Raw genomic sequence first — 13,931 nt, 5'->3', positions numbered from 1 at the left:
CAGGTCTGGTTATGCATAAAATTTGTGGCCTTGATAATGGCATGAGAGAAGAGAAGAGTTACAATAATGAGATGTTTGAAAAATAAATAAATTTTTTTTTTCTTAACTAACCCATCTTGCTTGAAGTATGAAGAATATAATCCAGCTTTGAGGAACTTCTTTTTAGGTAGCTTAACGTCTTTCCGGCGAATTTTCCTGGCATCCACTGCATTTGTCTTCCTGCCATTAGAAGGCTCCGTAACCATGATCACTAAGGGTTGCCTGATTGCAAGAATTATTTGCACAAAGTTATTATTATTATTATTATTTTGCAAAATCCATACAGAAAGTTTTTAGTGAATGAAAACAGGAATATTTGTAAATTAACATTATTTAAATTAGATGTGAAAAAAATCATTGATAATGCAGTGATAATAAAAGATGGAAGTTTGTATTTTGTATCTGAAACACAGAGATGTTCCCCTGGGAAGTAATATCTCTTGCATATGCAACAGAACTTCCATAAAAGCATGGCCTCTATATCCTTCCCTCCTGTTGATCTTCCAAAAAAAAAATACAGTCCAAACATTTGCCGTTTCTCAAATTTTGTCACATTTGCATACGTTGCAGATACCTCATGTGAGATCTTACTAGCTGTCGCCAATCATCATCATCCGACAGTAGGTTAAATTACCTGTCATTACTGTACTTGAATCAAAATCCCACCAACAAAAAGTCAGTGGGGTAAAAAATATAGGAGACTTATTCAGAACAGGATGGACAGACTTGATGGAACATATACTGCATTAGCTGGCATGCCATGGAAATTGGGAGACACCAGCTTTTTTGAATGTTGGTGCTTGATCCATTCCAGGTAGGGTTTCCGCTCGAGAATTCGAGCACACACGTTCTCTGGAATTTTTTTAAATTTCCTGTTCTTAAAACTCCGAGAAAAATTCCAGGAAATCGGGAAAATTACTGTTGTGACACATTAACTCTTTAACGCCCAGATAGAAAACCTGGGAGGGTCGTGAAAATACCATGTTTTTTGTGTTCGAAGTGGACTCGTCCAAATTTCGGCCACTTTCCCTCTCCCCACCCTTTCTCCATGAGTTTCTATTCATGCCACCCTTTGCATTGACGTTCACCCCTTCATTTCAATGGATTTTCGGGAGATAATTTATCTACTGAAAACACCCCTTTCCTCACAGTATTATCTCTTTGTAAAATGCATTGAGTACCCTTAGTTCATTCTCAAGGAACATTCTAGTACATCAGCTTTTAAAATCCCATTGATTGGGCATTGCAGTTGTCTTTCCAGTTCCCGCCTCTGACAAGAGCTTTCATCTTCTTCCCCGTTGGTGACAAAAGCCCACCAAAACATACCCATACCCCCCCCCCCCTAGCTGGGCCGACTTGAGGCGGTTATGGGCATTGGCCGACTTCGGGTGATCTGGACATTATAGAGTTAATACTGAAAATGAAATATAAAAGATTAAAAAAAAAATCAATGGGAATATTTATTTAAAATTTTATTAATTTTCTTTACCTATAGCATAGCATTGCTTGGAAAAGAGATATGTGGGCTGGAGAAAGAATAGATTGAAAAAAGAAAACATGGAGGGGGGGGGGGGTCCAGTTTGTGTAACTGTACCAGCAACCCTGGCCTACTATGAAATCCTATACTGTTTTGGGGAAATGGGAACACAGAGATGAATGGAGGAAATAATATCTGAAAAAAAAAAAAGATGTGGTGTTAGGATTCCAGTTCTTGTTATTTCTTCTAATGTGTTATAGCATGTCAATAGCTATCCTCCATTCTATGTGTGGGGTCCATCCATTTCTGAAAAAGACTGAAGCTCTCTGCTATTCTTAAGTCAAGCATGCATAATACCTAATATATTTTCCTCACTCATCAGCACCCCCTTAGTTTATGGCCCTACTTACCAATCAACTATTCCTCACATTCACATCTTCCCCTTTTCCATAATTGCATAATATCAAAGCCTCCTAGAAATACCTAGTAGTATCTAGGAGGCTCTAGTACTTTCACTGTATTACCCCACTGAGATACATTCTTGCATTTCCTCTCGCTCTGCAACCTCTTAATACTTAAAAACTTATCCTTTTTTGTCTAATCACCTGCAAGTAACTGAAAGAGGAAGTTTTATGGCTTCACGATGCCCATTTCTGTGCATTTATTTTCCCCTTCCCTTGGAAAGTTTTCATTCACAATTGACCCCCTGTTTTTTAAGCAATCCTACAGGATAATAAAAGAGTGATGGTGGGGGGGGGGGGGGTCTGCCCTTTTTTTACTTTCAAAAGGGATGACCACTGACCATGATCCCTCTTTAAAAAAATCCATGATGTACGGGTGATCACTTTATGCACAGCTGACACTACAAATCTTACAAGTTACACGCAGTTTAAAATGCAGAATTCTTGAATGCGTATTATGTGTTAGTGGGTATGTATTATTATATTTATCAGCAATGATTAAGAGTGATGTGTAAGCATGCGACCAGCATAATTGTAATGAAGCCATCTTAATGCTGTGTATGCAAGTTGAAATTCAAACTATACAAAAGGTAAGGTATTCTTTTTTTCCTTTGCTAACTGTAGGAAAATGAGAGAAAATAAAATTTCATGTCGCGTAAATTTAATTTAATCTGCAACAAGAAAAACTGGAAATCTTGTGTAAGTTTTTGGATCCTGGCCAAACTGCAATGGAATTTAGGACCTGGTGACAAGGATTCCACCAGGAGAGTCGAGCACGCAAGTATGAGTGCCAATTCACCCTTTGACACAAAGATTTGTACACCACCAACATTTAAGAGCATGGATCATTAATATTATAATAATTAGAGCCCAGAAGTTTAGGCACTAAAAAAGGTGAAAATAGGCAGGCGAAAAGGCACTTAAAGTAGGCACTAAAAAATTTCATTTATAATTTTTGGAAAGAAGGAAATAAACTAAAAACACAGATATTAAGGGTTTAAAAACTAGCTGAAAAATTGGTTGCACTTAATCCATCTACCGTTTTAATTATGGTTTATAATAACTGCATTACTATCCAAGCTGAATTGATTTCAAGCCCAAAATAAAGTATTTGAGGTCCCCCAGGTCAATTTCAGGGCCACCATTACCAGACACTGGGCCCAAAGAGAAAATTATCTGTGGGGTACCTTCGAGTTGCGAATAATTTGCTTCTGTCATTTCTAAAATGACAGAAGCAAATTATTCGCAACTCGAAGGTATTCGCAACTCGAAGGTATTCGCAACTCGAAGGTATTCGCAACTCGAAGGTATTCGCAACTCGAAGGTATTCGCAACTCGAAGGTATTCGCAACTCGAAGGTATTCGCAACTCGAAGGTATTCGCAACTCGAAGGTACCCCACAGATAATTTGAATAATTAAAATCTGTCATTTTAGAAATGACAGAAGCACTAGATAGAAAAGATAGCTACCTTGTTCTACTGTTGTAAAAAAAATCTTTTTTTTATATATTCGCTCATACTTATGTGGGACTCCTCCAAGAATGGTCACTGCATTTGTCTCATACTCCTGAGGGCGACTCTGGTCAATTTAATCAAATACCAAAAAATACAAAAAACAAAAAATAGCTATGGTTGTTTGCAGTGCATTTAGGGTGTAAAAAAACAAAATCAAAACATGCCTCCCCCAGAGCCCTGTCTTCTCCTACCTCACCCTGTATGAGTCATGACGTCAACTGATGACCTCTTGGGATAGTCAACTAACATATAATGTTAAACATGTGGAGAAACAAATTTCTAATTTTCCTCTGCTTTTCTAAAAATGGGCTGCATTCATCTGAAACAAAATTATTCATGTTTAACATCATCCGGTCAAAGCAAAGTTAATGCATGGCAACACCAAGTTCCCTATCTCTCAGATCATGTATTCACATTTAAAATGGGGCTGGAAAGACTGGAGGGGGGGGGGGAGGAGAGGCTTTCTGATGATAATTGATACCAAGAGTTGGGAAAAATTTTTTTAAAACATTTTTTTTGTTCTCAAAGCTCAAAATATCCAAGTTTGCATATTATGGCCTCTGAAATGCACCAATAAACTTAAAACTATGTAAAAATAGGCATTTATGGCAGAAAAAGTTCAAAAAATAATTTTTTCAGAAAAGCTTGGAAAAAAAGAAAAAATAGGCATTTATGACATTTTGCCTGAACTTCCGGGCTCTAATAACAATATCAATATGATTATACTGTTAATCAATTATAAGATTTGTGTTGTGAAAACATCATGTAATTGACGTTGTGTGGCACATAAATAAAATATTTTAAGTTCAAAAAGTATAGAGTAAGCAAGGCCGAAAAAAATGCTGTATAAACGGAAGGAGTCATATAAATTGGGTTCCAGTGTAAATAAGTGATTTCGGGAATCCTCAGGAAATTTGATTTCCCGTTCCGGATGGCTTCAAAATGTCGGGAATTTGGAAACCCCAATTCCAGGTATGGCAGGAAAGCAAATTTCAATAAGGATCATGTGATATGTTCAAAAGACTGATAACAATTTATAGTAAATACTACTGAATAACTAAGCAAATAAGAATAAAATAATAGTTTATCAGCAAACATTCTTTTACATGGGCATTCGATAACTATAATAAAAGTGGAGCATTTACTTATCGCTTTAATAATTACGCTCAACCTAATACTAATGGGTGATAGAGCCTGGGCCTTGTTCGGTTCAAAAGTCAAAAGGTCAACCTAAAACAAAATACAAATACTACATTTTACACGTTTTTTGTGGGTGTTCATAGATTGAAGAAATATGCAGTTCCTTTTGTGTTACATCATGTTTTGCAGTGAAATTTTAATTTTTCACTCGGCTTATTCCAATTTGACACACATGATAAACACAAATTTTCTTTTAGTCTATTCTATATAGAGTTCAAATACTTGGGCCCTATGCTTCAACTGATCAAATATATGTAAACCAGACAGGGGTTAAGCTACTGTCACATTTTTTGCAAAATGCAAAAGAAAATCGTACAATGCAGAAAAAGTAGTAGCCACTTTCCGTACAGAAGGTAAGGTACGAGTAGACATCCAACCATTAAGCATTACATTAGCGTTGTAGCATTTTGCTAAAGTTCCCCCCCCCCCAATTTTCCCTTTTTTGCGAAAGGAATTTTTTTATCCAGCTTAAACCCTGAAACCAAAGCTGTAACTAGGATTTTCGTTGCAAGGGGCAAACATTATTTTGCTGCCACTCCCCCAACTTTATTAACAAATTTTATAATTTTGTAATGCTGTTCTTTGTTCCCATCTAAAACTGCCGCCCAAGGCAGTTGCCCCCCGCCCCCTCTAGTTACAGCCTTAATGTAAACAAATATGCTCAACATTCTAAATATTTAATAAATCAAAATTTGTGGTAACAAAAAAGCAAACAAAGCTAGAACTATCTGGGTAGTTCATAAATTCCTTAAATGTAGAGAACAGACAAGGTTCAAATCAGCCAATTCAATCGATTCTTAGAGTCTAGATATTTGAGCATTGTCTAGAATCGTTCACTTGAATTTCTCTGCATGCTGGAAATGCGGGTCTTCCTTGATGTTTCCCGTTGCTAATACAGGAGAATACAGTAATACAATAATCCAAGACAGAAGTCACGTGTTGTGGATCCAGCTATTGAGAGACAAAATTGATGCTGGTTGTTTGATGAATTTTGCCTTTTTCCAGTGAAAATGGAACATTTTTAATTTGGCACTGCTGTGACAATTTAATCCGTCTTAACGAAACCCACAAACTTTTTTCCAACTCCCAACCCCATCTCGTCTGAAATCACCACAAAATTTGTTAATCGCAACAGTATCCACTAGTCTAGAGAAAATATGTTGTCAAAAATTTTGTGGGTTTTTTTTTTTGACACAAAATAGTGTTCCGGACTCTGCCACGAAGCTGGGCTGGAAGACATCTCGGCAACAAGATAAGTCCAGCGGCAAAGTTCTGGGGTTCACTCATTCATGTTGTGACAATTTACACATTCAGGGTAGAAAACTTGGGTAACTGACTTTTTATGGGCAAATTATTCTGTAAGAATAATTTTTTTCCCCAAAAGTAGAGATTTTTTGCAATCGCAGTCAAAATACGGAAGATATAAGAATTTATCAAGAGTCTGGGAGATAAAATAGAAATTTTGGAGCCTTCTGAAAACTCCAGGAGGCTTGTCAGTTGTATGGCGTTGTTTCTTCATGCAATATTTTCCTAAGATTGATACCCAAAAAAATAAGATGCTTTGTAAGAAAAAATATTGCCAGTTCATAAGAAATTATAAAAAAAAATTACAAATCAAAACAATACTTACGGTATATCATCCTCTTCATCCTCAGAATTCTTATTCTTTTGCATTGGAAGGCATTCGATTTCATCATCTCCTTCGTCTTCCACGGTGATATCGAAAACTTCAACATCTTCATGCTTTGGCACCATGTTCTTGCGTCTTCTTCTAGACTTTGAGCAAACTGTATCATCCGAACCTTTGACAACGCTCTCAATGGCATCATTGACAGTGTCTTTCTCGTCGTGAGTGAGATCAATGAGTTCTGCTACAGCAGCAGCCGCTGCAGCAGAGATGGAATTCTTTGGATCATTTGTCGGCAGTGCAGCAGTAGATTTGTTACGTTTACGTCGAACACGAACAAATCCAGTCTTATTGCGGAAGCGCCTACGTTTTTTTGGCGTGCTAGCTGGATCAGACAGATTTTCTTTTGGAGATTTTTTTCCCTGAACATGTTGTACCTCCTTCAAAATTTTTTTACGCTTTCGTTGATATGCAGTTGAGGTTTTTGGAACAGTGGGATTTGCCGACTGCAACTCAGGCTTTACGTCTTCATTATCTTCATTGGCAAGAGTAGCTTTTTCAAGAAATTCTTCAACTTCTTCTTTCACTACCACATGTTTCACATCAAGGCTAATTTCTTGGTTATTGCTTTGGGGAGGTTCGTCGAGAGAACTCTTAATGCAGCCATCAATGGTATCTTCAATAGAATTTAAATCTGAAACTGGTTTACTTGTTTTGCTGTTCTCGAATGCCTCCGTCTTTCTCGCCTTCTTTGGAGGAGGTTTGGTGGGTACTGGTGCACTTTTCAGAACTTCACTTTTCAAATCTTCTATCGAGTACTTTTTTATGCATTCCTCAATAGATTCATCAATAGAGTTCTTCCCTATGTTTTCATCGGGTACACTAGGCTTCACTTCTGGAGGTTTCGGCACATTAGACGAGTCATATGTTACAGGTGTCGACCCTTGTTGAAGGTGTCCATTGTTCACATGGCATAACCGTTTCTTCAGAGGTAAACAACGATCACTAAGTTGCGATCTTTGACGTTTGAATGATTCATCGCTAGGCAGAAGTTTCGGACCTTTCGGTTTGACTCTCAGCTTCTTCTTTGAGGATTTAGTCAGTGCCTTGGACACCTTACTGCCTTTCTTGGGTCCAGCCTCTACCTGCCTTCCTTTGCTGATAGCGTCCGATTTTGTTTTTCTCTGCGACTTTTTTGTCTGTATGATGTCTTTGGTGCGAAACACTGAAGGCATGAGATTCTCGTGACTTTTTGGCTTGCAATATTTTTTAGAGATGTAACAGATTTTGAAAATTTTGGCTAGTTCATCCAAGTCTGCAATGAAATTAGGATCGTCTGTATATTTACCCTTTCCGGGTTTCCTGGTTTTCTTCAAGTGTCGTAATGCAGCAGAATGGCGATCAAATCCGCTGGAGCCACAAGCATCTGAAAAATTATCCATCATTTGACAGTCTTCATCGTTGTTGACGGCTATGACATTTGACGGTTCAAGTTGTAACACAGGTTTATCTGATGCCTCTGTATTTGTTATGTCCGATACTGGTTGCTCTGATGGATTCAAAATGATTTCTGTTGTTAGTTTTTTATCAGCTTTTACTTTGTTGAAAGTCTTAGGTTCATGAGCTCTTTTATTTTTTGATCGTGACGATTTGTTTCCTTTATTTTTCTTGACGCTGAAATTTTCCTTTTCATCATCATTCCTATGTTTGAAATTGATATCAGTGGTGCAAGAAGTCTGGCTAACTTCCTGTGATTCTTTTTCAGCATGCGTTGAGGAATGATAACGCTGTTGCCCACTTTTTACTTCCTTGGGTTCAAGCAAGTTATCAGAAACAATGATAGCGTTGCTAGAATCTTTCTCAGTGGAATCAATGGCTTTGCTTTTCCTTTTCCTAGATTTCGTTTCGCGAACTTCTTCAGGGTTAACTCTACCGAAAACAGGAGAGGAATCGTTTGATTTATCTGCAGCATTCCTTTTTGTATCACTGTTTTTGGTAGTTTTTGGCAATTCTGGTGTTAATAACTGACTACTTTCTTTGTCTTTCTGCTTGTTATATTTTCGTTTTGAAGAAACACTGTTAGCATTGGCTTTATTCGAAGTTTCAAAAGTCTGTTTAAGTTTCCTACTGGATTTCGAAGCTTTATTCACACTTGCCACATCTGAAGCTGATTTTTTACATGCCTTTTCCCCTTCTTTGGATTTTGAATCTTTTGTAGGTTGAACTGCCTCGTCAGAAGGAATTACATCCATATTTTCTGAGCTTTTGGATGACATATCCTCGATTTTACGTTCAGGCTGTTTCTTCACGTGAGGATCAGTCATTTTGGTAGTCTCAAGAGTTTTATGCAGCTTTGTATTTTCATCAGGACAATCAACTATTTCATGAGTTTTACTCTGCATTTTATTTACAGTTTTTTTTGTTGTACATGATTTTCTACTCCTGCTCAATCTCTCGCGAGATCCTGCTCGTAGTTTTGTAAGCGGAATTTCTTTTTCTTTATCATCTGTCTGAATATTCGATGCAATGGCAGTTGTTTTCTGCTTGTTCACAAATGTTGCAGAGTTCACTGATCTTTGAGCCACAGGCACTTTTGATAATTCAGAATCGATGGTACTTTTGTTGTTTCTATCCCTCTTTTGAGAGGGCTTCTTCGTTTTTGGCATAGAATGAGCATGGTTAACAACCTGTTCAATGACATCATTTATAGAGTCACGCCTACTCAACTTTTTTGAGGTCTCACCTTTATTACCTTTCCTACTACCCTTAACTCTCTTTGGCTTATTATCAACTTCTGAGACTGTCTTAATCACACTTGGCGATTTCTTTTTAGCTTCATTTGCCGAGTTCTTGATATTAGTTTTTACGGCATTCAACTTCACATTGTCATCTTTTGATGAACTATCATTCGTTGGTACTTCAGTAACCTGATCAGTCACAGAAGATATTTCATCGACTATTACAGCAATGTTTTCATTCCTGTAACTTTTCTCACAATCTTCATCACCAGATTTTTCACCAGGTAAATTAGTAGTTTTGTCTGTAGTGTTTGGAACATCATGTATGATTACTTCCATAGAACTTCCTGATCCTTCAGCATTCTTCACTGGTTCGCTCTTTTGATCACATGCAATAGAATCTTTCCCAGAAGGCTCAATGTTTTCTTTCATGATCTTCAATTTGGCCTCAGAGCCCCTGCTACCCTCTGTGTGGCTTTTCTCCTGTTCTTCGCAAGATTCTTGGCACTCCAATGTAAATGCATTCAAACTATCTACTAATGTGGATTCTTGTTCTACAGCTCTTTCACTCGAACAATCAACTGATTTTTCTTCAGCTTTTGCTTCTTTCTCCGCCTCTGGTTTTTGTTGTTGCATTCGATCATCCAAGTTGAAACTAACCTCACTCACTGGTAGATGTGATTGTGAATTTGTGGAAGAATTGGACGGCATATCTTTAGCAGCTATTTCACTCAAAGTTGTGTCTAAGGTATTAGAATTGACGTCATTAACTGAAGATAAATTTTCCTCTTCCACATCAAGACCGTCAGTTTCAGTAATAGTGTACATGGGATGTAGTTTAGACTGACAGCCACCATTAGAGGCATCATAACCACTGCAATTTGATTTACTGGTTTCAGCCTGGATAACCATGGATTCGTCCCTTTTATTTTGCCGTGCACAAGAGTTTTTTTTCACCTGTTTCTTGTGAGAGCGATTGGAGGTCTCTTGCAATTCTTCTGAAAGCAAAGTTATTCCTTGTTTTGGAACTGCAGTTTTTGATCTGTTTCTTCTGCTTCCTCGTTTGGCTCTGGCATTAGTTTTTAAAGATTTGGAATCCTTTTCGAGACTACTACTCTGATCAGAAAAAATGGTTGATTCTTCTGCATTTGATTTATCTGATATATCACTATCCTTTGTCACTCCTGTATCACAGTTCACTGTCATCTTGGTCTCCATAACTTTTTCTTCAGCACAACTAACTTGAAATTCAGACAAGGAATCTGCTATTTTAGCAGGACTTTCCTCTTGATCTTGAATACTATTCTCTACTTTTTTGGATTTCCCGTCTTTGGAATCACCTGAATTGGACGAGATGTTTTCCAACAGAAAAGAATTGGCTGATGTTGCTTCTGAAGGTGTATCAACTAAAGGAGAAACTACCCTTTTATCTACAGGTGCAGATTTAAATTTTGATGCATCATTCTTTTTTACTCGTTTTTTAGTACTTGATGAAGTTGCACGAGTATCCATTCTCTCACTTGAGGTCTCTTTCCCTTCATTGGCATTTTGATTTGAACATGGCACAGAAAAATCACACTGAACTGGTTCAGACACATTTATTAGTATTTTCTTAAATATTTGGGCTTGATCAAACTGACTGGAAGAAATGCTTTTCACATCATCTCTCATCGCAACTTTCTCCTTATCAGAAATCACTTTATTTTGAAAGACAGGGCTATTTTTCGATTCACTGCCATTGGAGCAGCTCTTAAGTGACGTTGATTGAGAATCTGAAGTGTTTTCATACTCTGGGCAAACCGATACTGAATCTTCCGTAACCGATGAACATTCTACATCATTACCCGATCCATGCTTTTCCCCACTTGATGAGCTTCTACTACAGACAGAATCTTCTGAACTGAAATCTGAACTGGAATCCAAACTGCACTTTTTAGAATCTGTACCGTCATCACTGGGTACAACACATGAAACGTCCATCAGTAACTGATAGTCGCTAGCCATTCGCCAAATATTCTCTTCTTTTGGTCGTTTCAGAGTCGACCTGCTTGACACCGATGGTTTTTTGCTCCTGTAACGATTAGAAGATCTAGAATCTGAATTACTGCAGCTATTTGTTTGAGAATCTGAACAATTATCTTCGCTCCGAACTTGCTTCCCACGAGATACAAAGCCTTTAGGCTTTCTATCCTGTTGATCTGAAGTTCTAGAGTTGTAATTGTTTCGTTCTGACACACAATCAAATGAGTTTTTTGCCTTACAGCTGTTGATCTGTTCATCTCCCCAGAAGCATTCATCTGCATGCCTCGCATTATCATGATCTGGCTTTTTCTTATCTGTATCAGTTAGAGATTCTTTCTTATCGCAATCAGAGTTCAATGGTTCGACATATCCCTTTTTTCCACTTCTCACTTTCTTGGTGTACTCTTGATCACCAGGAAGGGGAGACGATTTAATAGAGCTGGCACATTTCTCTTTTTGGTTTACTTCATGACCAACAACTCCATCCGATGTTCTGGTTACATTCGACGAATCCAATGGCTTCTTACATTTGCAACAGTATTCATTCCTATTCTCATTAGTTTCTTTTGCTCCTCTCGTCCTGCTACTTATCATGCTGTCATTATTGTGGGAAAATTGCGTCTGTGTTGAACCACTGAAATTACAATTGGCACAGAAAATTAACGGAGCAATGAAATCACAATTTTTTGGTTTACTAAAAGTTTCAGTTTGAGCAGAAACAGATGCAAAATCCAGGTGATCTGAAGTAGAGTTCTGAGCTATATGTATACTTGTGTGGGTCAACACACTGCCATTCTGGGAGCCATGCTCCTGTTGCAGATTGATAGAATCAGTCAACTTGGAATCGTCTTGCAATAGCTGCATAACATCACTGGCTGCAATATCGCTACTAGTCCTTTCATCTAACAACATGTCTGCAATATTATCATCACTAGGCAGTTTGTCAACGAAGCTATCACTACCGGCATCACATGTGAGAGCAGTTACTGGAATGCTGTTCACATCTATGTCACTGAGCTCATCAGACTCCAGACCTTGAAACTGAGAACTGATAGAATCTTGAACACTTTGGACTAACATTTGCAACTCGTTGTCAGCTTTTGCTTCAACCTGTCGTTTTTGGGTTTTCTTCTTTCTGCCCTTCAGTAGACTAGCAGATGCTTGCTGCGAATAGATAACATCGTTTTTGCTATTCTCCATTGAGTCACCAGAATTCTCGGGGAAAATGGCTTGCACAGATGAGGATGATTGCTGTGAGAATGAAATATTGTTTGCTGGTTTATTCACGATGTCTGAACAGAACACATTCTGGGTGTAACCATTAACACATGACTGAAATTTCTCATTTGGCAATGACTCCCTGGACATATGGTATTGGACCTCATTGTAATCATAGAATAAAAAACCTGTTTTGTCCGTCGAGGAGGCCTTGTTGGCGGCTTTTCCAGAATCACAGCTTTGTTGGTTAGAAAATGAAGTAACGCTATCTGAGATGGTTTGGAAGTCTTTTGATCTAGTTTTCCTCTCGGGCAGTTTAGATACTGTTGTAGAAATTACTTCACTTTTCCTACCATTTGAAAGACTTTTTTGTCCCTGACTACCACTGCGACTTTCGTTCTCAGGAACACGTGGAGGCACATGGCATTCACTATCTGCTTGAGTCGGAGAATCGCCTGCTGATTGTATTCCGCTGTCAGGAGATACGTTAGACATTGATGTCACTGGGATACCATCCAAATCTGGACTAGATGGATGACAAGACAAGACTGCAACATTTTCATCACAATTTGTTCTTTCTGATTGCACAAGTTTAGAGCTGTGCCGAGGTTTGATAGCTTTACACATTTTACTATTTACAAGCTGCTTTGTAGACTCGGGACTGAGTACATCACTTTTATCTACATTGATGTTACATTCCACTTCAGCATTAGTCACGCTCAATGTCTGAATCTGCAATTCAGTTTTCTGGTGCAATAAGCTTTCTCGTAATGAGCAGTTAGCTTCGTCTTCAACTCGTCTCCACATACTGAAGCATTCCTGTTCGTTTTCATTCTTTTCATCTATGCACGAACTGTTTCCCTCGGAAGTAGAGTTTGAAAAATACTCAATGTCACTCACCTGCAATGCTGTGGACTTAGTCCTTTCAGGCTCTGCATTCCTCGGCTGCTTACCTTTAGAGAGGATACTTCTTTTATTTAATGGAAACTTTTGGGAATTCGAATTCGAAACAAGGTTTGATTTCCCAGAGCCCGTGGGATTAAGCAGCGATTTATACTGGGTAGCCGAAGACACCTGATGCTTCATGTAAGCTTTCCTTCTGGATTTGTTTTTTCGCCGCCTGCAGTACTGGAAGTTTGAGTTGCTGCAACAGCTTTCGCTCTCAGACACTGAAGAGCTACCGCTAGAGCTACTGCTGCTGGTGCTCCGACTACGGCTCGTACTGCTACTTCCACTCCTGCTGCTGCTACTAGTTCTACTGCTACTGCTCCTGCTGCTACTGCCACTGTTGCTGCCGCTGTTACTCGAGCTGCTGCTCCGACTGGAACCACTAGTGCTCCCGCTAGAGCTAGACGAGCTGGAACTGTTGCTTACGCTGCACCGTCTAGAACCCCTCGCTATGCTGTAGCTACGGAACTGTTGATTCGATCCACACGATACCTTCCTGTCTGAAAAGGACTTTTTCTGGAAAGAAAAGAAAAAACAATCAATTAACAAAAATCATGGTGGGAATTGAATCATTAGTTAACTCTTTAACAATTATTTCTGAATATTCTTGAAACATGGCTCCTCACTAGCTGATATGAATTGAGCATTGTATTGCACTGTATTGCAATAATTCATTATATTTTTGA

At 38.4% G+C, this 13,931-nt stretch overlaps 1 protein-coding gene across 2 annotated transcripts in view; it reads right to left on the bottom strand.

Moving 5' to 3' along the window:
• Positions 1-13,931, bottom strand: part of ash1 (histone-lysine N-methyltransferase ash1) — a 57,197-nt gene that overhangs the window by 35,659 nt on the left and 7,607 nt on the right. For both annotated transcript variants that reach the window (XM_089247821.1, XM_089247822.1), the window contains exons 3-4: positions 6,323-13,761; positions 112-261 (exon numbers count right to left, since the gene is read on the bottom strand). In XM_089247821.1, coding sequence (XP_089103947.1) covers positions 112-261; positions 6,323-13,761 — 7,589 coding nt within the window. The remainder of the gene's footprint in view (positions 1-111; positions 262-6,322; positions 13,762-13,931) is intronic.

The sequence above is a fragment of the Pholcus phalangioides genome, unplaced genomic scaffold, assembly GCF_987345545.1.
Source record: "Pholcus phalangioides strain wild (caught in Gottingen) unplaced genomic scaffold, Ppha-v1.0 ptg000018l_1, whole genome shotgun sequence".
Taxonomy (NCBI): domain Eukaryota; kingdom Metazoa; phylum Arthropoda; class Arachnida; order Araneae; family Pholcidae; genus Pholcus; species Pholcus phalangioides.
The sequence above is the reverse complement of the archived record's forward strand: the minus strand, read 5'-3'. Positions and strand labels throughout refer to the sequence as shown.